The sequence below is a fragment of the Helianthus annuus genome, chromosome 10 (assembly GCF_002127325.2).
Source record: "Helianthus annuus cultivar XRQ/B chromosome 10, HanXRQr2.0-SUNRISE, whole genome shotgun sequence".
Classification (NCBI taxonomy): Eukaryota; Viridiplantae; Streptophyta; class Magnoliopsida; order Asterales; family Asteraceae; genus Helianthus; species Helianthus annuus.
Genome location: NC_035442.2, coordinates 147,818,066 through 147,843,871, shown reverse-complemented (window position 1 = coordinate 147,843,871; position 25,806 = coordinate 147,818,066). Strand labels below are relative to the sequence as shown.

The following is a 25,806-nucleotide window of genomic DNA, read 5'->3' as shown; positions in this document are numbered from 1 at the left end:
ATTTTAGCTGCTGTGTTCGAAAAGAAGGTGTCCATTTTGACCCAGAAGTAAAATACGGTACGTATTTGTAGTTGATTAACTGGATTTGAAACCCCTGTTTCTGATTAAAAGCTATTTTCTTATTCTACAGCAAATCATCCTGATTTATTCACACTGAAAGTGAACCATGGTGGTGATTTCACTGATGAGGATGATTTTCAATACGTTGGGGGTAAGGTAGACTACGTTGATAATGTGAGTGCTGATATGTTTTCAATCATAGTGCTGAATGATATCTTGTTAGCATTTGGTTATTCAGAAAACGATGTTGTGGTTTACCATTTTAGGGTTCCAGGGGAAGATTTAATGTTAGGTTTAAGGCCTCTAGGCACTGATAGGGATGTATTGAGATTGATTAGTTATGTTGAAAAAAACAAGGTGCTAGAGGTGTATATTCAACATGTTAGCAGGTTTTCTAAAGAGGATGTTGAAAAGGAACCTGAATACGTAGACCTTAGTGATGAGGGAAGTTCTGAGGGTAGTGAACAGCAGGATGAAGACAGTGAGGATAGTGATCAGGATGAAGATAGTGATTGGCAGAGTAATGATGGTAGTTATGAAGGATCCTGTGAAGGTAGTGCAGGTGAGGGTGAAAAGGCAGAAGGTGTAGAGACCACCCCTAGCAAACGTGTTAAGTCATTTCATAGGAAAAGTGTAAAGGCTAAGAATAGGAAGGATAAGGTGGGTCAGGATGAGGATGATGAAGATCCAGATTACATCATTGATAAAGATAATATTGTGGAAGATTATAGTGTTGATATGAAAGAGTATTATGCTGAAGTAGATGCTGAAATTAGTGAACAAAATGAACAACAAGTTGATGTAGATGAGGATGATGATCAGGTGGATTTAGATGGCTTTGAAAGTTTAACTGATTCAGAGGGTGACACAGCTCTTGAAAGAGCTAGTAGGAGTGTTAGGAAAGACAAAAGAAAGTCTAAAACATCTGTTGAATGTCCCTTTTATATTGGTCAGTCATTTCCTGACAAGGGTAGTATTAAGATGTTGGTCAAGAATCATGCAATTGAAACTCGGAGACAACTCCATATTACAAGGAATGACAACACCAGATTCCGTGTGATATGTATGGGTGGGATTCCAAAACTAAGTAGTTGTGAAATAAATGCAGCATTTAAGGGCAAATCTGGAAATACCCAAAATGCATCTGGGCCCTCACAAGATGGGCCTAACCCTAAAAAGAATACACCACCCACTTGCCCTTGGATGCTTTATGTCTCTAAAGTTAAAAAGGCAGGCTCCTGGGTTGTGAAAACCCTAAACAAAGAACATGTATGTCTGAACACCAGAGATGTTAGACTGTGCACAGTTGGCTGGTTATCTAAAAAAATTCAACACACTGTGAAAAACAATCCTGGGATACCACTTAAAGCTCTACAGGAAGATCTTCAAAGGAAATATCAAGTTGAAGTGACTTTGCACCAAGTTTTTAGGGCTAAGATGAAGGCAACAGAGAAAGTGCAGGGTCACTATAGGGCTCAGTATGAGAATCTTAGGAACTATTGTGAGGAGCTTCTCAGATCTAATCCTGGAAGCACAGTTAAGATAGATGTTGAACCTTGTGGAAATCCTAGCAGTCCAACAAGGCAATTCAGGAGGATATATGTTTGCTTAGGTGCATTAAAGGCTGGATTTAAATTGATAGGGAGACCTATACTAGGGCTTGATGGCTGTTTTTTGAAAGGGCCATTCCCTGGCCAGATTCTCACAGCAGTAGGAGTGGATGGCAACAATGGGATTTATCCTGTTGCCTATGCAGTGGTGGAGGCTGAAACAACTGCAAGTTGGTCATGGTTTCTTGAGTGTTTAGGTGATGATCTTGAACTGGAACATAACAGTAATTTCACCTTCATAACTGACAGGCAAAAGGTAACCCATTTTGTAACTATTGTTCAATGATATACTTGTTAGTTTTGCAGTTTCTTATTACAATACTAACCCATTTTGTAACTATGATGCTAGGGATTGATACCTGCTATACTAAAAGTGTTTCCAAGCTCAGAGCACAGATATTGCCTGAGACATATACATGAAAATATGAAATCAAAATGGGGTGGTGATGAATACAAAAACCTGTTGTGGAGCTGTGCATCTGCATCAACAGTTGCTGAATAACATCTGTGAGGTGTTCAATAGGCAATTGATACAAGGTAGGGACAAGCCTATAATAACCTGCCTTGAGTATATCAGGGAGTACCTTATGAAGAAGATTGTTGTGGTGAATAACAAGATTGGCAAGTGCAAAGGCCCATTAACACCAGCTGCTACTGCTGTGCTTCAAACTGCAAAGACTGAGGCTGCAGAATACACTGTAATCTGGAGTGGAGGAACAAAGTTTCAGGTTAGCACACACTTCAATGACCACCAAGACCAGAGAGTTGTGGTATTAGATGAAAGAACATGCTCTTGTAGGAGATGGGATCTAACAGGCATCCCATGTAGACATGCAGTGGCATGTATCTGGAACATGGGATTGCATGGTAAAGGTGATGGAGTTCTTGAAAAATGGGTACATCCAGTGTATTGGGTTGAGTCTTGGGTTGAGGTTTACAAGCATAATGTAGAACCAGTAAATTGCAGTGATTTGTGGCCTAAATCTGCATGCCCAACCACTTTGATCCCTCCAAAGTATCATGTCCAGATTGGGAGACCAAAAAAGAAACGAAAGAAGTCTGCACAGGAGATTGCAGAGGCTAAAGTTGCAGCTTCAAAGGAAAAAAAGAAGGCTAAAGTTGCAGAATCTGTTTTCAATGTCAGCAACATCATCCCTGCAACTGGTAAGTTGCCAAGGAAGGGAGGCTCAGTGACATGTAAAATCTGCAAGGGTGTTGGGCATAACAAAAGAACTTGTAAAGGGAAAGGGGCACAAGCACAGCCAGGGGGACAAGGTCAGGAAGGGGCACAAGCTTAGATGGACTACAGTTGACTACAGTTGACATTTTTGCAGTTTGTTTCAAACTGTGATGTTTACAGTTTGCAACAAACTGTTTTAGTACATTAGATCATGTCAAACTGCTTAACTTTTAGTTTTAATGGTTGTATGGTGCTTATGTTTTGGTACATTATGTTCATGAAACTGTTTATGTATGTTTGGTATGTTAGATCATGAAACTGTTTATGTAATGTTAAAGACTGCACTTTGCAGATCTATTTTGGTAAACTAAATGATGCATATTTGGTATTTTGGTGCACAATTCTTAGGTTAAATGTTGCATATTTGCAGATCTGTTTGGCTGCACATTTGGTGCAAATTGCATGCACATTTGCTGCAAATTTGTTGCAGATTGGCTGCAAATATGGTGCAGATTTGCTGCACATTTGTTGCAGATTGGCTGCAAATATGGTGCAGATTTGCTGCACATTTGTTGCAGATTGGCTGCAAATATGGTGCAGATTTGCTGCACATTTGTTGCAGATTGGCTGCAAGTATGGTGCAGATTTGCTGCACACATTTTGGTAACTGCACATTTGTAAAACTGCTCGTTTGGTGCACATTTGGTAAATTGGATATTTGGTAGACTGCACACATTTTGGTAACTGCACATTTGTAAAACTGTTCGTTTGGTGCACATTTGGTAAATTGGATACTTGGTAAACTGCACATAGTGTCATAAGAAATTAGACGCACATGTCGGCACATTTCAGCACATTTGGTAAATTGGATATTTGGTAGACTGCACACATTTTGGTAACTGCACATTTGTAAAACTGTTCGTTTGGTGCACATTTGGTAAATTGGATATTTGGTAAACTGCACATAGTGTCAAAAGAAATTAGACGCACATGTCGGCACATTTCGGCACATTTGGAAAACTGCACGTTTGGTAATTCATTACAAAAAGCCCCAACATTGGCATTACAAAATCCATCATAACATATTAGATGCACAAAACTGCACATTAGATAATATAATTCAGAGTTCATTACAAAAAGCCCTAAGATTGGCATTACAAAATCCATCATACAAAAAGCCCCAACCATATTAGCAGGTCGATACTACAGACCAAAGTTACAAAATCCAAACACAGCTCAAACCCTAACCAGACTTAAGATAGTAAAACATGAACAACAAAAAACTGAAACCTAAGATAACTTTAAGCATCTTCTTCTCCTGTGCCATTTTTTTAGCTTCTTCTTCAAGCTTCATGTTCTGAGCAAACATCTGTCTTGCATTCTCTTCATGCCGTTTGATGGTGTCCAACAATGCAGGAATCATCACAGCCGGATTCTCAATCTTCGGTGGCTCAGCCCAAGCAACGAATCCACAGCTTGATTGTTTGTTGCACCGGTGAAAACGACGACCTGGGTTTTGTGTTGTCCATGAGGTTCTCAGTGACGTTGAGGCTCCACAAGTGCAAACCACCATTGTCGTTCTTCGATCTCTTATGGATTAGGGTTTTTCTGGGGTTTGATCTCTGGTTAGGTTAGGGTTTTGATAGGAACGATGAAGATGATGAATTGATTGTTTGAGATAATAAAGGGGTTTTTATATTGTGTGTTTTTTTTAATAGATAAATTCATTTAATGAAAATTTAATGCCCAAACTACCCCTCCACAACAGGACAAAAAAGGGTCAGTGAATCAGTAAAAAATGAGGGATTTTGAGTTTTGGACTAAAATGGCAACAAAATGCAAACCACAGGGACCCAGATGTAATAAGTTTGGGATTTGGACTAAAATGGCAAAACTGGCCAAACCACAGGGACCAAAATGGCAGTTTACTCTCTCTCTATATATATATATATATATATATATAGGGGAAGGTTCATTTGAGAAGAAAATTAATTTGAGAAGAAAAGAACAAAGGGTACAATTGTAAAACATTAAATAGTTTTTTCTCCTCTCATTTATGATTTGTTTTTTGACTAATTAATTAGTCATGAAGACTATCATCCTTCACACTATATTTTTTGCCTACACGCATCAAAATTTATCCTACACGCTTTGAAATTTATCCTACACATATTAAATTTATCCTACACACCTCGTAATTCATCATACACATTTCGTAATTCATCCTACACTTTAAATTAATTTTCTTTTGTTTTTTGAAAAAATATATTTTTTTAAAAATAAGTAACAAATTTAATGTAGTTAGTTATTAAAAAGAAAGACTACCAATTAATGATCTATTTAAGTTTACCAATATACCCTTACACTAATATTAAATGCAAAAATTAAATGAAGTAAAATGAAGGGTTCTTATTGGTTGAAATTTATTCTTTTTTATTCTTACAAGAAATTTCTTCTCATTTGAACCCTCCACTATATATATATATATATATATATATATATAGGGGGCCGTTAAAATAAGAACCACTCTCAGTTGTAAGAACCGTGAGAACCACTCTCAACCAATCAGAATGTGCCAACCTAAAGGGTATTTTGGTCTTTTACCTCAAATGTCAAATCCCCATCTCTCTCCACATTTAATGCAACCAGACCTTATAAAATGTCTCACCCTTTCTCTCTCTTCATAATATCTCACCGTTTCTCTGTCTTCTTAGTCTCTCATCTTTCTCTCTCTTTAGGGAAAAAACCCAAATTGAGTATTTGAAGATGACTCAGGATGACTAATCTCTCACCCCAACCCGTCTTGCAAAACTCAAAACAACCACAACACACCCTCCTTCTCTGGCCCCCTCCCCCTATGTACACCTTCCTTTTCCGGTCACAAGTCCGGCGGAGCAGGAACATCGGCGGCGGCGGAGCAGCAACATTGGCGGCGGCGGAGCAGCAACATCGGCGGTGGCCACAAGTACGGCGGTGATGATGTTTGTTCGGATCCATAAGACGCCTTCTCGGTCGCCATCTCCGAAGGATGCCGTTGCCGCACTGTTGGCGGCTGAGCCGGGGAAGCCGGTTGCAGGTTTGAGTTTTGGTTTGATTTTTTTTAATCTTGTTTGATTTCTGGATCTTTGTGTGGTTTGATGTTCCATCTGGGGCTATGATGTTTGTTTGATATGTTAGAACTTGTAAATTGATGTTTGGTTGTTATTGTTGCCGGGGTTTCATTTGATTTGATTTTTGGGTTTGTACAGCATGTATGGTTGTTATTGTTGCTGGGTTTTCTTTGATTTGTGATTTTGAGTATGTACAGCATGTTTGGTTGTTATTGTTGCTGGATTTGATTTGTGTTCTTTGAATCTGTGGGTTTTGATACGATCGATTGGGTGGCGATGATGCAAAAAAAAAAAAAAACGTAGATTTTGATAACGATGGCGCGGCAAGGACGGCGGAGGGTAGGTTATTTGAACCTGCAACCCCACACTTTGCAGCCTTTTTGATTATCGGATAATCTGAGCCAAACCCCGTTTTTTTTTCGAGATACACTTTGTATTGATGTTTTTTTATTTTTTCCCCTCTAGTCGATGATGATAACGATATATCTGAGACACCTCCCGAGTATGCGATTTTTGGGTGCGTTCGTTTTTGCGTAAAAAAGTTTTTGTAAAAAAAAGTTAAATCGTAAATTTTTTAACGTAAAACGTAAACTTTTTAACGTAAAAACGTAAAACGTAAAACGTAAAACGTAAAAAGTTTGCGTTTTCTGGGTGCGTTCGTGTTGCGTAAAAAAGTTTTTGTAAAAAAAAATGTTAAACCGTAAGCTTTTTAACGTAAAACGTAAACTTTTTTAACGTAAAACGTAAAAACGTAAAAACGTAAACCTTTTTAACGTAAAAATGTAAAACGAAAAACGAAAAAACGTAAAATGTAAAAAGTTTTACGTAAAACGTAAAAAGTTTAACGAAAAACGTAAAAAATTTTTCGTAAAACGTAAAACGGTGCTTTTAAAAAAACGCCGCTTGAAATTTTTTTTCGTGAAACGTAAAACGTAAAATTTTTTTCGTAAAACGTAAAAGGGTGCTTTTAAAAAGTTTTTCGTAAAACGTAAAAAGTTTAACGTAAAACGTAAAAAGTTTAACGCCTCGTTAAAACGGGATGTAAAAAACGGTGCTTTTAAAAAAAAGCCGCTTGAAAAAGCACGGCGTAAAAACGGCGCATTAAAAAAACGACGCTTGCAAAAAGCCCGGCGTAAAAACGGCGCGTTAAAAAACGACTCCGTTAAAAAACGATGCGTGAAAAAGTCGGGCGAAAAAACGGAAAACGTAATTTTTAATGTAAAACGGAAAACGTAAATTTTTTAACGCAAATGACGGCGCGTAACGCAAAACGTAAAGCTTTTAACGTAAATGACGGCGCGTTTAGAAAAACGACGCCTGAAAAAGCCGGGCGTAAAAAAAAAGCGGCTCTTCAAAACGTTTTTTTAAACAAATCTTAAAAAAAATTATAATAAAAATTTGATTTCAAAAAATTGTTTTAACAAAAAAAATCTGTTTATAAATAAAAAATAATTAAGTCAAAAAAGTAATTAATGAATAGGACAAAAAAAGGTAATTGAAAATTAATATATATAAAAAGACAAAAAAGACAATTTTACTTATATATACCCTTTAAGAATAAAATATTAAAAACATAATCTCATCCATCCATCATCTTGATCTAATGGCCAGAAAGTGGTTCTCGTAATTTTTACAACTGGAGATGATTTTCATTTTAGCGGTCCCTATATATATATATATATATATATATATATATATATATATATATACTATATAATAAAAGAAACCATGGAGGGACACTTGTCATTATTCTAGACCATCATTAAAGTATTTAATATGTTTCAAACATTTAAGAAATTACGGACAAAAGTTTCATAAATTATCTTATTATTTATTTATTTATATTAATTACTAGATTAGAAATTATATCTTAATTCCTTAATTGTAGATAATTATTATATAATTTAGATTTAGATGAGAGTAAATTACGATTTTGGCCCATGTGGTTATATCACTTTTACTTTTTTAGCCCAAAAAAGAATTTTTTAACATCTGAGCCCCCAACGTCTTTTTTCTAACTCTTTTGGCCCCTAACGTCTTTTTGCTAACCCATTTGGCCCCTAACATTTACTGGATAGGGTTAGTGTTAGGGGCCAAAAGGGTTAGAAAAAAAGACGTTGGAGGCTCAGATGTTAAAAATTTCTTTTTTGGCTAAAAGGGTAAAAGTGATATAACCACAGGGGCCAAAATCGTAATTTACTATTTCAACATTTTTAAGAACTAATAAATTAAGATCACTATTATTTAAATAAAATTTGAGTTATTAAATGTATGTTCACATGACTGTTAAAACTCGTGAGAAAGTCGATGATACAGTTTGCCTTCTAGGTTCTAATGCTTTCATATTTATAAACTTGACAAATATCACAAGTTTGGATCATACATGACACAACTTTTGTTTGGATGTCAGAAAATCGTCTTAAAAATATCGTTTTATAATTGTTAAATCTTCGTTATTAACTATTTGATTTTTTATTTACTTAACCCGTGTAATACACGGGGTTATAACCTAGTGTATATATATATATATATATGAAAGAAAAAACTATTTGTTTCTTACTGAATTTAATTCCTTTACGTGTAATTTTAAAACTATTTTCTTTTGTAGAAATGCGAGAAAGCCACATGGAAGTTGAGAAGTTGGTAGGATTTGTGGGCTGGATGATGCCTCGCAGGAGTTTGGCTTCTTTAAAGGACGGTTTTGACGCAACGTTTGAATCCTATTATTAGAAAAAAGGAATAATAAAAAATACCTTAGGCCATAAGGTATAGGCCGTATGATTGCCCTTCACCTCATCTATTTCTTCTATCAATAGCTCCCCACACCATATAATGGGTACTATTATGAAGGCGTTATTGAGTGTTCGCCAACGCTTAGATTTTCAATTCGGTTTCAAATCTAAACCGAACCAGCTCGGTTTATAATCAAGCTAAACCCAAACTTACCCCGGTTCAGCTCGACTCATGAACACCCTAGTACTATATAAAGCAAATCTAACGTACAAGATGATAATTTTGCCACGCATATCAATTCTAAAGCAGCATGTACAAGATGGTTAAAGCCATTTGAGAGGGGGTAATTTTACAAGTTCTCCAAACTTTTAAGACATTAAAGGGTTAATATTAGGATTTCACAGGGAATTCTAAAAGAACCCTCAAACCTTCGACCGATGATCATTTCAACATTGATGCTTTATTGATTTCCGTCTTCGCTCTCTCTGATTCACTAGAAATCAAAAGCTCATTTAACCCTAAATCGATGGCCGCATAACCTGCCAAAAGACGACAGTGTCGGACAGTGTTTCCCCATATCTCCGTCATCCTCTACCGCTATAAATGATGGCTTAGCCAGGGAATAGTTTCGGCAGGTTGTGGTTTTCTGAATCTTTCTCATTGCGTAATATTTTGGTATTTTGTTTTACGTTTTAACGATCTATGACTGAAGAAACAGGTACTAGCGGATTAGAACGAAAGGAAGAAATTGAGATTTAAATTCCAGTTACCATCGAGGTTTTGATTCCACGTGGAACCGTTCATCGGAGTAGAGATGAAGACGTTACGATCTCCGGCACAGGTAAGAGAAGAAAGATTTGACTCCCCGGGGAACATTTTTCAGATTTGGTGCTTCCGATCATTATGTCAATTTGGTGTTTATGTGCTCAATGAACGACGGTTTGATCTCAGATCTGAAGGTTAGAATTCGAAATTTTTGTGAATATTCATCTGTTTGATGTTCTATTCTTGCGAAATTATTGTTTACTTAAGGGTAAATTACACTTTTCGTCCTTTATGTTTGTAGCAGTTTTCAATGGATGATCTTTAACTTTAATAATTACACTCACAATCCTTTAATTACAAAACCTGTTACATCTTAGGTCCTTTAACCTTAACTTGGTTAAAACTTTTAGTTAACTGAGATCATGTGCAACCTATGTGAGGGCAAAACATTCATTTAATACAAAAAAATTTTAAATCTAAAAATTATAAATCTAAACTATTATCACCATCTCCCCTTTCCCTGTACTCTCCCCGTCTCTCTGTACTCTCTCTCCTCTCTCTCAAGCTAGAAACCCTTCAAACTTTCTTTAATCAAAACACAAATTCATGATCAAATCATATATTGTTCACCGATCCTGAGAGTCAAAGGCCGTGTTTTGGAGTTTGGACTCAACCCTGTTGACAATTGGAAATTATTGCCAATCACAAATCACACACCCAAGAAACAGAGTTACCCCAAAAGAAAAGAAACTGATTCTAGAACTTACGAATTCAATCAATCAAATAGAGAAATCAAGATGAGTTTTTAGTATCTGAATCTTTAGTTGATGGGTTTGTAATCTTCACTCTCTATTTTCACCATTACATATTGTATGATTTCACAATTGATTTCTTGTTCAAGAACCTAAAAATTGGATTTTTATTGATGGGTTTAGTGTGTTTAGCCCTAAATGAAACACCACCATCTCTGTAACATAAATTGTTCACCGATCCTGAGATCAAATCGTATCTGTAGCTGTTATTAGTTCATTAATCACTCATCATCATCATCTTCTTCTTCAATTTCTGTTGTCTGACTCAGGTAATTTTCAGTTTTGACCGTACTGTTCTTAATTTAGGGTTTTCATTTTGTTCAAAATTGGGGGAAATCATCGTACTGTTCCTTTGATCATTAATCATCATCATCTTCTTCTTCTTCTTCTTCTTCTTCAAGTTTTGTTGAATATGAGTTGGCGATACAGATTCAAACATATCTGTTACCGAAACGACGTCGCCGTCTTCACGTTCAACGAGTTCTTCTTTGTATATGACGTCATCTAGATTAGAGATTGTAGCTCCGGCGCCGGTGTTTTCATCGCGGAAACATGTTTCTTCCTTAGGTATTGTAGCTCCGGTGCTGGTGTTTTCATCGCGGAAGCCGCCGTTGCCGGCGACTCACCGGAAAAGATGTATTGCTGACCGTCTGGTTGCTGACGTAACAGATCTGGAAGTGGTTGTCATTGTAACTTATGTTTGTAATTCACAGTTTAATACGTTATATGCAAGTATTTCTGCTGCTGAACTGAGGGAATCTGTTTCCGCTTTGACAAAACGGTTAGCAGAGATGGCTCAAGAGACATTTGTTGACTTTGAAGAAGCCGTTGAAAAGGTCGCTACAAAAACCGCTGTTCTTGATGGAACTGTCCATCCGTTAACAAGTTATGTTAGCAATTACGTCAAGTTCTTATTCGAGTAAGTTCTCATTCATCATTCTTGATATATATATAACTAAAGTTTACGTTAAAATTTGATTTTTTAACCTTTGTTTATAATGCAGTTACAAGTCAACATTGAAGGAAAGGGCAATGTATGCCCTTCCAAACCAAGGTATAGATTGTAAGGTAGATATCAAGTAGTCTTTGTCGCCTAAAGTTGGTCCTGTTGTGTACTGGATGTTCAGAGATCAGCGGTTGAGAGACAACTGGGCTTTGATTCACGCCGTTGATCAAGCTAACAGGCTCAATGTGCCTGTTGCGGATGCGCTTAATTTGTTCGATCGGTTTCTTGGTGCAAAAGCTCGTCAGTTGGGGTTTATGCTTAGGGGGTTGCAGCAGATGAATCATGAGATTGAAGAGACGCTTCATATACCTTTTTTCTTGTTTCAGGTGAGTAATGCATTGGTTTATTTTTTAATTAACTTGATTATTACTATTGGCCGTGGGATTACTGGTTTATCAGGGGTGTTAAACGGGTCATGTTCGTGGGTTGACGAGCTTGGGTGGCAGGTCCAACCCAAACAAGACACGTCACACAAACCTGAAAACTGTATTAGACATATGAACCGAACACAAGTTGAATATTCGCGGGTTGACATGAGCACATCCCGTTCAACCCAATTTTTTTAGTTTCATTTTCACATATTAATACTTAAAATTTACAATTTAAAAAAAATACAAATGTATATAAAACAAATACATTTGAGATATAAAACAATATATATGTTTCTTTTTTTTAAGCTTTATTTTTTTGTATAAAAGTCCAAACTAATTTAAGTTAAAAAATAAATACGTTCAAAGGGTCAACCCACGAACCCACCAGACTGATACGAACATGACTCGTTTAGCTAGACATGTCCGTGGGTTCAACCAGAATACCAAAGAATACCAAACATTATCTTAGCTAGATTTGAGGGTGGTTTTTTGGTGTTCTTGAGTTCAATTAAAAGAGGGGTATGTAAGTGCAGGGCCTTTGTTTGAGTTTGATCTTAATGGCTTTAATAGCCTTGATGATTCAAATGATGAATTTCCGTTGGATATGGCTGTTAGAGAAATGAGGATGAAGAACAAACAAATAATATAGATAATACTAGTTTGAATGGGTCACAGTTAATAGCCGCGGCAGAGTTAATCGGTCACAATTAAAACTGTTGTAAAACTGGTTGTTTTAGTGATTAATGGGTCACAATTAACAGCCACAACAGTGAATCGCTGCAACAGTGGCTGCAGTGAATGGGTGGTAACAGTAGGTTGTTATAATGGGTTGTAATAGTAAGCCGTTTGAGTTTGTTTTAATGTTTTAAGGCAGCAGCGTGTGGCTGCCATAACGACGCAGCGCGCGGCTGCCGCTAAAACGCAACGGCGCGGCTGCCGCTAAAACGCAACGGCGCGTCTGCCGTAACGCCGTAGCGCGCGGCTGCCATAACGCCACAGCGCGTGGCTGTCGAAACGTAGAGCGCGGCTGCGGAAACACAGCGGCCAAACGCAAAGGGCACGGCTGCCATAACGCTGTAGATTTTTTAATTTTTATTCAAGAATAAGAATATGGATATCCGATTCAAATATCCGAATCCGTATCCGAAATTCGGATGTCCAAAATTTCAGATACGGATATTAAAATCCACTATCTGAAATTTTCAAATATCCGAAAATCGGATATCCGAATTTGAACACCCCTAGTAATACGTTTCATCCATGTACAGTATATACCTGAGTCATACATCACAAAGTGTTTTGTATATACTAATATACGTTTCATCCATGTACAATATATACCTGAGTCATACATCACTAAGTGTTTTGTATATACTAATACGTTTCATCCATGTACAGTATATACCTGAGTCATACATCACTAAAGTGTTTCTAAGCGTATTGTGTGTCACTTTTAGGTATATAACACAATAATCACGCACATCTGATATAGTAAAATTTTAACTTAATATATTCTAAGTTATATTTGATAGTTACACATTAAAATTTTAACTTAATATTCTAAGTTATATTTGCTAGTTACACATATATTATCTTATTAGATAATGTAATACCCATGTACATATTCTTAAAATTTGAAAATTTAATTTTCTTTTACAATTATTAATAATATAAAATTATTAATAACTTCACTATCAAGTTGAGCATTGTATTCTCTTTAATTTTGAGCATGGTATTCTTTTTAATTTGAGTATAGTAATGTTATACTTTAAAAAAGACCTTTTTAAGTGGATGTGTTGTGTGTATAGCATGATTAACTATGTATATGCGTAATAATAAATATAGTGTGTTATTATCATATAAGTTACGTAATTATTATTATTATTATTATTATTATTATTATTATTATTATTATTATTATTATTATTATTATTATTATTATTATTATTATTATTATATTATTATTATTATTATTATTATTATTATTATTATTATTATTATTATTATTATTATTATTATTATTATTATTATTATTATTATTATTATTATTATTATTATTATTATTATTATTATTATTATTATTATTATTATTATTATATTATTATTATTATTATTATTATTATTATTATTATTATTATTATTATTATTATTATTATTATTATTATTATTATTATTATTATTATTATTATTATTATTATTATTATTATTATTATTATTATTATTATATTATTATTATTATTATTATTATTATTATTATTATTATTATTATTATTATTATTATTATTATTATTATTATTATTATTATTATTATTATTATTATTATTATTATTATTATTATTATTATTATTATTATTATTATTATTATTATTATTATTATTATTATTATTATTATTATTATTATTATTATTATTATTATTATTATTATTATTATTATTATTATTATTATTATTATTATTATTATTATTATTATTATTATTATTATTATTATTATTATTATTATTATTATTATTATTATTATTATTATTATTATTATTATTATTATTATTATTATTATTATTATTATTATTATTATTATTATTATTATTATTATTATTATTATTATTATTATTATTATTATTTATTATTATTATTATTATTATTATTATTATTATTATTATTTAGTTGTGTAATTATGTATGTGTGTTATTATAACATGGCTTGCGTAACTATCACTATAGGTTGCGTAATTATCGGTATAACTTACATAAATATTTCGTTTTTCAATTTATCATATATTCAACTCGTGTAATACACATGAATCCAAAAAAATATTACTATAATAAAATAACTTAAATATATAACGAAAGAATATATTTTAAGTTATCTAATATGATTTGCATCATCATCATCATCTCCTTAAAAAATCTATCTATACTATATAATAAAAGAAACCAATGGAAGGACACATGTCATTCATTGAAGTCATCTATTTTTATAAATAATTAATATCAATTAAAAGATAATTATACAATTAAATTTAATATAAACTTAAACAATTCATATAGGAGATAATATAATGTTTTAAAATATTTATCCGATTTCAAAATTATTTATCCTGAAATTAATATAAATGATTTGTTTATTTTATTAAACTAAAGGAGTTAAGGGTATAACCTATTTCAAAAATGTTTACAAGGGGTAAACAAAAATATTAATCAATGTTTATTGGCTCTATAATTTTATTTTCGTGTTCAATTCTCAACTCAAATACGGTAATCACTATGTTTACGTGACATTTATAAGAACCATCACCGCAATCACCCCATCCATCGTATATTGAGTATATCCGTTAGTTTTTTTAAAGATATAAATTTTATTAGATTCATTCAACCCGTGTAATAAACGAGGTTTTTTAAAGATATAACATTTTTATTTTTTACTATACAAAATTACATTTATGCAACTCGTGTAATACACGAGGTTTTTAAAATATAACTTTTTTTTATTATGTAGTATATAAAATTGAATTTATTCAATCCATGTAATAAATAGGGTTTATAAAGATATAACTTTTTATTGTTTGGTATATAAAATTACATGTGCTCAACCCGTATAACACATGGGGTTCTTAAAAATGTAACTTCTTTCATTATTTAATATATAAAATTAAATTTACTCAACCCGTACAATACACGAGATTCTTAAAGATATAGCTTTTTTATTATTTAATATATAAAATTATATTTATTCAACCAATGTAATAAACGAGATTTTTTAATATATATTGTTTTATTATTTGGTATATAAAATTGCATTTATTCAATCCATGTAATAAATGAGATTTTTAAAAATATATATTTTTTTATTACTTGGTATATAAAACTACATTTATTCAACCCGTGTAATACACAGGGTTCTAACCTAGTTTAAGTTATATTTAAATCCGTACCCGTTTCAAATTTACTCGATCTTCTTTTCAATATTACATTAAATATATTTGTTATTTCGTTTTCATTAACCTCACACGGGATTCTAAATCCGTACACGTTTTCTAAACTGTGTTTTTAAGGGTTGTGTTGCTCATATTCCCTTTTGCCTTTTACGATCTTACATAATTTAAAATTAAAAAAATAAAACTAAATGTTAACTAATTCAAGCCGTTTAAAACACAGGATTTTAACCTAGGAGGGTTGGATGAGGTTACAACATAGTTCTTGCAGGTGCCTTTGTGTTTCCTTTTGCGGCCAAAACGAGAAGACGATTCAGCTTTTGTGTTTTTCGTCTTCTTTGACTCCTCAACTGAACTTTTTGAACCTTTTCTCTTTAGATCCCCCGATTTGACGCGATTATCAGTGAGTTGAGTAGCTAAACGAATAGCAGCTTCCAGGGTGGCAGGGTTGCTACTAATAACTAGGTCTTGGGTTTTCACCGGAAGACCCCCAATGTACCTCTCAATAAGTCTAGGAAGAGGTGTATCTAGGTAAGGGACCAATTGTCTCAGTTTGTGGAAACGTTTGTTATAAGATAAATTCTCTCTAATATCCTGCTTCAAGCTCTAGAACTCATCTTCCAAATTCTTGATCTCATTACACGGGAAGAACTGTTGGGTCATGATTTCCTTGAGTTGTTCCCAAAACAAGGCTACTGCCGCTTCGGCACCACAAGTGTTCGTTTGACCGTTCCACCAAGTTAACGCTTGACCTAACAGTCGACTAGTGGCGTAACGGAATTTTGCGGTCGTTGGGACAGTCGTAATTCAGAAATGTGCTTTCCATCTCCTCAAACCAACGAAGTAAGGCAGTAGCACCCTCGGTACCCTCATAAGTGGGAGGGTCACATGACTTCAAATGTTTGAAGTAACACTTAGAAGGATTTACACTACCAGGGTTTACTTGAGTAGTAGGCCCTTGATTGGTAAGGGCTTGTTGAACTTGAACCACTATGTTAGGAATGACGGCGACCATTTCTTTTGCGATTTGGATAGCCATTCGGTGACCAGAGTTTCCAGCGTGGATTCAGGTGCAGTGACGTCTAGCAGACATCAATAGGGATCAGCGCAAAAAGTTCGTGAATTTTTGATAAAAATTGATTGTTAAATTATATAGAGAATCTCCACAAAAAATAGAAACCTATGATATAACGAAAATTCCTAAACGTGACATCATATGAAATACGATAAAACTTATGATAAACTGATATTTAAAAAAAATGAAATATTAAAAATTCCTAGGTTTGGCACATCATAGAGTTTGGTATGCCTGTCACTTTCGTAATCACGTAGGCCTCCGCAATTACCGTGCTTTCGCCTAGTTCACATATGTTTATCCACTGATTAACTGAAGAAAATCGTGAAATATTGATTAATTCGTAATGAGGTTTCGCCTAGTTCGCATATGTTTATACATCCAAATTATATTATAGTATACGATATTTGTAAGTTTCGCTCAGAGTTTAAAAACCGCGTACATATATACCAACAATCCAAATAAACACAAATCAACCTACAAACCCTAACTGTTTTTCATCTTCTTCAATTCACAACCCTAACCCTAACACCCTTCAATGGAGCCTGAACAGAAGCAATCACAAGAAACCAGCAAAAAAGCGGCGAAAAAGGAAGCAACAAAGGCCAACAAGTTTCGCCGTAAGTAGGAAGCCGCAACGCTGTCCGCCGCCGTGTCCGGCGTCGCCGGAGTTTCAATTGACGGACCCGATCCACTCTCGGCGAGCTACGGTGACGTTCCGATCAAAGAGCTATCGAAGGCGGTTACCGGTCGCGTGTGAACGACGCTGACTTCGTTGATGGAGGAATTGAAGGATCAGACGGTGTTGATGCGTCGACGACCTAAGACGAATCGAGCGGTAGGGAAGATGGCGTTTTGGACGGTTAGAGAGAGGATATACAGTGCAATGTGTGTTGATATTGAGGGAGTTCTTTCCATTACATAGCGCTTCTTCATCTCCCCGTCTGGTTCACTTCTTTGTGTTCATCAATGGCAGACGTCTCCGTTCAGCTCAGGTAAACCTTAGCCCTAATTTCGTCTTGTGGCCGGCTTGTATTTACTTTTCGACTGTGTAGAGAGATAGAATTTTATATTCATTTTCTCTCGAATTCCGTTGTGTTAATCGTACTGAAGATTTGAATCTATTAGGACTGAATCTACTTAACCTAGTGTTAATTTGAATCGGTTTTGATTGAAATTGAAGTGTTGAGTCCGACAATTTGTGAAATTCGAGTTTTAAGTTTCAGATCTGGATACTTGTTGATGAGAAATGGATGTTGATTCATCAATGCCATCGTGGTCGCCGGAGGTTAATGTAAGTACTAGTGGTCCTGAGCTAGAGGAGAGGTTGAGAGTTAAGGTGCAACAGACGAGTACAGACCGGGAGTCATGTTTTTTCCTTATTTATCTTTCTCAGATTTTGTTCTGCACGAAATAATTTTGGTGATTTTGATGGTAATTCTAGCCTATCTTGATCTTGCTAAGCAAATTAAAATTGTTGTTGAATATTTATTTTATTTTGTTAAATGTTCATTATATTCATTGAATTGAAGGATTCGGTTTCTTTAGTTCTTTTCATCGGTAGATTGAGAGTGAAGTTCGGTCCAATTTGGTTTATTATAGGATTTGTCTTGAAGTATAGTACTCGGTTTGCGAAACCCCCAATTAGTCGACCCAGTGGTATTCAGACTTTTTCCAATCTGAATCGCCCCTCCGCCATTGATTCCGAGAGTGACTCAGAAGGCCCTGAGTACTATACCGGCGGCGAAACAAGGTTTGCACTTTTACTCACAAGCCCTAGCTATTTCATTTAATATTTATTGTTTTGAATTAGATCTTTAAATCTTTTTTGTATTCTATTGTTTGTGAGTTAAGAGAATTGTGGAAAGACTGTAGTTTTGGTAATTTAAGAACTTGAGAATTTAGAGCATTGTCATCCAATCCATCAAATTATACATACATTCCACTAAAAAACAACTCCTATATCAATATATTTCCACTAAAAACAAATACTTTTTCTCTCTCATTTTCAATTAAATAATATTATCATCACATTTTTCTCTTTCCTTCACTCACAACCACTTTCAATATATATTAAAAAAATTATACTAGGTGAACAATGTCCCTCCAAATATACAGATGAACAGTAACATTTTCTCTCTCCTTCACTCACAACCACTTTTTATACCCTTTACAATACAAAAACTCACCCTCACAAGTTTTGATGGATTGGATGAGACTGCTCTTAGTTCATACTAGAATTGAAACATCTTTTGCATTAAATATGGAGGCTTTTGGCTTTTGATCTGTTACATAAGAACTATAGGGCACCTTGGAGAATTCAATAATTAGTTTTTACATTCTAGACGAAAGGACCACTTGTTTGAGAATAACATGAGTACTTTAAATCTAAAGGGATGTGTGACAATTTTGTTAGGCTGCACTTCCGTCCCGTGCACTTGAGATCCAATTTTGTTATTTTTGTTTGAATAGTTTATAGTACCTGGGTAGTTGGTGGGTCTCATTCATGACAAATTTTGTTGTTTCTTGCATATTTATATTCATGAAAAGATTGCTAAACAACTTTCATTGAGCAATATTCTAATTTTAATTCTAATTCTAATTCTAACTATAAACAATTTGAATTGCCATAGGTCAGATTTTTAAATTTCAGCGTTTATAGTGGACGAGCCAATGGCATGGTGCTGCTTTTGGTGATTATGTATTTGTGGCGGTCTACGTGGAGGTAACACTAGACCCTACAGTTTTAAATTAACCTTTTTGTAACCAGATGAGTAATTATACTCTTGATTGGTTAGTTGATTGATCCTTTTGTCAATGTTGTAGAAGGCACTAGGCGCTAGTCGGGCGGTGAGGTACCACCTAGGGATTAATCGGAATGGGAGTTTTTATATTCAAATTTATATATATACACAATAATATAAAAATAATACTTCAAAATTCACATAAATACTTCAAGTTTCAATTAGTATGGTTCAAACATAAGCAATTAAACTTAAACATAACAAATTAAGTACTTAGAAATTCAAAAATTAACATATAGTTCAAATACTTCAAAGATCATCATGCAAGTCGCGATTCACATCATCTTCTGCATATTGGTCAATGATTTGAACACCATCTGACTCGTACTCAACCTCCTCATCTAGTTGCTCCTCAGGCTCCGACTCAAATTCTTCATCAATAAGTTCTCTCGTGACACTTGACCTAGCATTTGTACTTGTCCTAGCACTTGTTCGAGTTCGCAACACTTCGTCAACACCTGCGGCTTCCCTAACCACTTTCCAAGTTAGTCCCAGTTCAACTTCTTCATCGACAAGCCATTTTTAGCCCCACTACCATCTTCTGCCACAAGTACTTCATGATTTCTCAACTTTCTTTTCTTGTTTTTCTCCATCAAAAAACAAGATCTTTTATTCTACTCGCCTCTAGTCGATTTCTTCTTTTTGTATCTACCTAAGAAGTTTAAAATAAACAATAAATTATATAACAAGTTTATAATATATTTAATAAATTGTATTTAAAGTTATTAACCCCTTCAAACATGCTCCAATTTCTTTCACATCTTGACAAACTAGTAGTCAAAGAAAGTATTCTCATTGCAATCCTTTTCAAATTTAGAGTTGAGTTACCATACGTTTTCTACCAATTTGCTATAACGTTAATATAAACATAATATATTAATTTGGCACTTATGAAATTTTAAAACAAGAATATTCTTGAATATTAAAATTTGCATTACCCGGATCGAAATAATCGTCGTTGACCTCACATGCTTTAAGTGCGACTGGACGATCAAAATTTCCTTGCTTACGCTTGTACATCGGCAACTCAACTGACAAGATTTCTTTTTGCATATCAAAATCTTTCGGAAACAAAACACCAATAAAATCTATTACTGCATCATTGGCTTCTAAATCATCTCGGACATCTGAATTATTATAAAAGTAATACGGGTTTAAGATGTAGGCCGTCAAATGTAGGCACGTATCAAGCCTTTGGGATGACTTTTTTGAGATAATATCCATAATAGGCTCGTATGCATTTTTATTATCATTCAAAGCATTGATAATTTGTTTTTTGCCCTTTAAAGCTCACCATATACAAAACCCATTGAAGGCTTCCAATCCGTATTGACCATTCGGAGGACTTTGACCAATGGTTTAAAAATTCTCAAACATATTGTCACATCGGTCCAAAAAGTAGGAGGTACAACCGTTGCATAAGAGGATGTCCCTTTCACCGTTTTAGCTAACTTACAATCTTCCCATTCTTTGCTAGTAAACATATGCCTAAGTTGAACCCTTTTTTCGACAAACTTTGCAAAGTAAGGAATGCAGAAGCAAATCTTGTAACTCCCAGTCTTATAATATTCCTTTTCTTTGTACATTTTCTCATCATAGCCAATGATTTATGGTGAGAGTAGATAAACACTCTGCTTGATCAACAATTCTCTTATACCTTGTTAATCCACCAATAGCTTTAAATAAAAATAAAGTTATTAATATAATGAGACAACTAACAAAGTAGAAATATATAATATAACACGTTTAAACTTAGTACCTTCAAGCATGAGATTAATGGTATGTGTTGCACATGATGTTCAATAGACTGTTGGTCTTTTCTCCTTCAACAATTTTGAGGCACCCATATTGTTAGAGGCATTATCGGTCACAACTTGAACGACATTTTCCGGGCCAACTTCTTCAATGCATTTATCCACATACTCAAATATGTTTTCACTTGTGTGCGACTCATTAGAACATTATTTAGAAGACAAGAAAATAGTACCCAACTTTGAATTTACACATAAATTCATGATGCTTCTTCTTTGTCTATCGGATCATGCATCGGTCATAATAGAGCATCCTATAAATTTCCATTCTTCTTGGTATTTTTTCAAATAGGTTTTAGTCTTTTTGACCTCCTTTTCTAAATAACTATCTCCCATCTCATACCTAGTAGGAGGCATTGCATTAGCTCCAAATTGACCAATCGCCTCCGTTAATTTTTTGAAGCTATCTCTTTCAAAGGCATGAAATGGAATCGCACATTATACGCCCAACTACAAATGTATTCTTTTACCTTCAGTGGCGGATCTTGTCCGTTGAACATGCCAGGGCCGAAAAACACGGGCATTAAAAAAGCCTGGATAAGCCCGGGCCAAACATAGTATATATAAAAAATTTCGATCGAAATGCGGAAAATTAGCACTACGCCCGAAAAACTTGCCCGGGCCGTGTCCCTGCCACGACTCTTCTAAGAACCTGTGACAACCCGAACTTCCAAGATTAGTAATGCTTAATCTCGTGATCTAAACTCCTCGTTATCCCTCCTAGATGTGTTTGCACGCTCCATGCTAGTATAATCTTGTTTAATGATTATGATAACTTCGCTAAATATTTATACGTTATTATAAATGGATCACGCCTTAGTGTTTTACGTAAATGGCCGTATCTCGAATCCTCGAAGCCTAAGGGAACCTTGTTGGACTAGAGCCCAAACCTGCCATCACCTTTACCCATTATACACTCGTTAGGGCGGCCCAAGTAGACGGGCTGGAGCCCATTTCGGCTATCGGGGCCCCAAATAGTGGATTGGAATTATGTTTGGGCTGATAACTAATATAGTAGAGCCGAACACTAATTCACTTGGGCCGGTAGCTAGTATAGTAACAAAGAGCCGAACATTAATGCATGTACATTGGGCCGATAATTAGCTTACACATATTGGGCCTTCATATAACACATTTATGCTAAACCTTAGTCATGTACGGCCTGGAGGAATCCCAAATAGGATTGTATTAGGTCGGTTGGGAGCTAGAATATATATCACGTATAAACTCAAATTCTATCTTGATCGATCTAAAACAAAAACAAACCCTACTCTCTCTTTTATAATTGCGTACGGCAGAAGAGGACACCCCCCCCCCTCGAGATAACAGCTTGGTTGATTAAATTCTTGGTTAGTAGTTCTAATCCGTTGACATTTATGTTTGCATGGTATTGTCATATATGATATTGAATGAGATTGTTGATTAATTATTTGGGATAATGTGTGATATGGTTATATGACTATGTGCAACTTGACATGAGTATGGTATGATCAGAAGCATGTGATTCTTGTCATCTTGACGGTTATGTATATGTGTGAATTGAATTATTAGAGGTAGGATAACTAATGTGTGCTTGATAATGATGAGTGCATGTGACCAATATATGAGCCATAATAATTGTTGTCATATCAGTAGAAGAATGGTCCAATGGAAGTGAAGTTTAATGGTTGAAAGAGTTTAATATCTTTGGATAAAAATGGCGGCTCATGTGGGAATTTCAATATGGTGTCTACAATGATATGTGTGCCTTGCATGACTTGATTTCATATTCTCTATTAAGAGTGTATGTCAAACATTGATTGACCTTTTTTTTATGACTCTCGCATAACAATCATGTATGGATTAGAGATGCATCATTTATTATACAATGAGGTTTCACACACGCACATATGTTTTATTATGAAATATGTATATAATTATACAGTTTGTTAAGCTTGAAGTATGAATTAAGAAAATATGCTTACATGTATTCTGTTAACTTCTGTTGTGAAGCAAGCTGATGGTTCATCGAACTTGAACCATTCTGAGTCAGTTTGCCATTTTACCATAAACGAGTTGTTGGGCTGGGTATAGTTTACGGGTTAAATGTTTTGGCTGGTTTTTTTATGTGGAGATTAAACCTGGGATGCCGAGTCGTGTTGGGTCTTATGTGTTTTTGATACAGGATCATGATAACCATAGTGATTATAAAGTATGAGGAAATGTAATTGCTACATGCATATTCATGGGTATGAGGTGTGAGTTGTTCGTGTGAGTCAGTAGAATATATGGGTTTGTATTGTGAAAATACGTATACCCCGAATCTTCGTTATAACCTGTATGATAATGCGGGCCATACTTGCCTATCACATATGGAAAATATACATTAAGTAAGTAATTCTTTGTAAACGAAACTAATTATTACTGGTAACCACACTAGGGTCCGGGTGACCAACGAGGAACAAGTAACCTTACGTAACATAATCTACCGAGCACTCTAAGGTGAGTTCACTGCACTTTTCTCAAGCATGCGTCCCGTTGGGTTGGGACAACTGGTAAACATTTGGAAGGGAAACATTGGGTAAATAACTTAATCGGTTTTGGTTATTGCCTGGAGGGCAATGGGGGTGATTAGTCGATAGCGCTATTAGGTACTAATTATCTGGGTTTCACTATGGTTGTTTAGAGGCACACTCCTCGGTTACGTAAGGGCGGTTCCCCTAGGGTAACTAACTGGACAACATAGTGGGTTGCTAAGAGGCACACTCCTCGGTTACGTAAGGGCATAGTCCCTAGGGTAACTAACTTGAGCAACATCATAACGCATCATTGAATCGCATTAACATATATCTGGTAATACAAACACGTAAGCAACACTTTGAACTCACCAGCGTAGTCTGACACACTTGTTTGCATGCTTGTAGGTCGTTAACGTTTGGAACATGGACTTGCTATCTGGGAGTGCTGGAGTGGTCATGGATCGAGACTCTTGGGTGACTTATAAACGTTACATTGATTTTGATTGTTATCATGAAACTATTACTAAACGAATTAATACATGCTTCCGCTACACAACTTTTGAGAATTGATAACATGTTGACATTTTATATTAGTAATTAATGTCATGACTTACTTAAATATCTATTATTGGTTCAATGTGATTGGTGGCTCGAACTCTGATGCGTAACACGCCTCGCGGGGTTTCCGCAGGTGGAATTTTGGGGGTGTTACAGTTGGTATCAGAGCCACTGGTTATAGCGAACTAGGTTTTAAAATGTTTTGTAAAACCAGACTATAACCGAACAACTTCGAAAATCGATCATGACACTCAGCTCCAGGTTGCAAGGTCCGTCTCTCTCTCACTTTATGCATTACTTGCTTAGCAGTCACACACTCACAGCATACATGAACTGAAACATTTAACACCATAGTGACTCGATAGTGTGACACTACTCTTTGACTCATGTAAACCATAAAACTGTGATATCCTCTGTTGTGTTGTTTGAACGAGGGGAAGCTTTGAGCGCAAGCCAAGAGGCACTGAGATAAGCATGCAAATTGCCTTATTATTATGGGTGCACACTTAATAATAACGCGGGGTGCATGCAAGTCCCAGTGAGGCTTATCGAGCGTGAGAAGGGTTCTGCCTTACTATGTGTGAACTTGGTAGTACGTAAATATCAGTATGATACTTGACTCCTATCTCGTTTCGATTCCTAAATCAGTTTATTCCCAACTATAGAAACATGAGCGGACGAGGACACGGACGTGGTAACATCACCATGACTCAGGCTGAGTTGACTACCCTAATCAATACTCGCGTGGCTGAGGCTTTAGCAGCCTATCAAGCTGGTACGGAATGTACCAAGTACTTTTTTTACTCTTATACCACGTACACGTCTTTTCACCCCTATAATGTGTTCCCTTCCGTCATCTAGGTCAACAAGCGCAACCTCAACCTAACCAGCCTGCGTGCACATTCAAAATGTTTATGGACTGTAAGCCACAGACCTTCACCGGGACTGAAGGGGCTGTGGGACTCCTAAGATGGTTCGAGAAAGCAGAGTCTGTGTTTGCTATCTGTAACTGTCCCGCTGGGGACATGGTGAAATATGCTGCGGGTACCTTGGCAGATGGTGCCCTAACGTGGTGGAACGCCCAGGTACAGTTATTGGGCATCGAGGCAGCGAATGCGACAACCTGGGAAGACTTTAAGGAACTGATCAGGGAGGAGTACTGTCCTCGGGATGAAGTTCAGAAGTTGGAAAACGAGTACTACGACTTGAAGATGGTTGGATCTGAAGTCGAAGCGTATGTGAAGCGATCGTATGAACTGGCCGACATGTGCCCGAACTTGTCCCGACCTATGTCTCGGAGGATTGAGTTATTCATCAAAGGGTTGCCTCCGCGTGTGAAGAGCTTGGTCACTGCAGCCCATCTCAATGATCTGACACAGATCGTTCGTCTGACTCATAAGATTGTGGACCAAGAAGTAGAAAGCGAATCGTTACCCCCGCGTATTTCGGCCGCTACTGCTGCTGCACCCACTGCCACTGCGTCCG

General features: G+C 35.4%; 2 protein-coding genes across 15 annotated transcripts; one reads left to right on the top strand and one right to left on the bottom strand.

The window, feature by feature from the left end:
- Positions 1-4,093: 4,093 nt before the first annotated feature.
- Positions 4,094-4,423, bottom strand: LOC110882843. Its single transcript, XM_022130758.1, has one exon. It carries the CDS (start codon positions 4,421-4,423, stop codon positions 4,094-4,096), a length of 330 nt encoding a protein of 109 aa, XP_021986450.1.
- A 5,550-nt stretch (positions 4,424-9,973) lies between these two features.
- LOC110885991 lies at positions 9,974-24,220 on the top strand. 14 transcript variants are annotated; one of them, XR_004869651.1, is made up of 7 exons: positions 9,974-11,189; positions 11,275-11,602; positions 15,799-17,645; positions 17,877-18,403; positions 19,284-19,375; positions 23,685-23,746; positions 24,169-24,207. XR_004869651.1 is itself a non-coding variant. In XM_035978677.1 (5 exons), the coding sequence occupies exons 1-3, from the start codon at positions 10,765-10,767 to the stop codon at positions 11,409-11,411; spliced, it is 489 nt and encodes a 162-aa protein (XP_035834570.1). In that variant the 5' UTR covers positions 9,974-10,764; the 3' UTR covers positions 11,412-11,602; positions 17,204-17,645; positions 17,877-18,213. The 14 variants fall into 14 exon arrangements, 3 of the variants coding, with proteins under 3 accessions (XP_035834570.1, XP_035834569.1, XP_035834568.1); XR_004869653.1 differs by lacking the exon at positions 23,685-23,746 and having other exon boundaries at positions 24,169-24,220; XR_004869656.1 differs by lacking the exon at positions 23,685-23,746 and having other exon boundaries at positions 19,289-19,375; positions 24,169-24,216.
- The last annotated feature ends 1,586 nt before the right edge of the window (positions 24,221-25,806 follow it).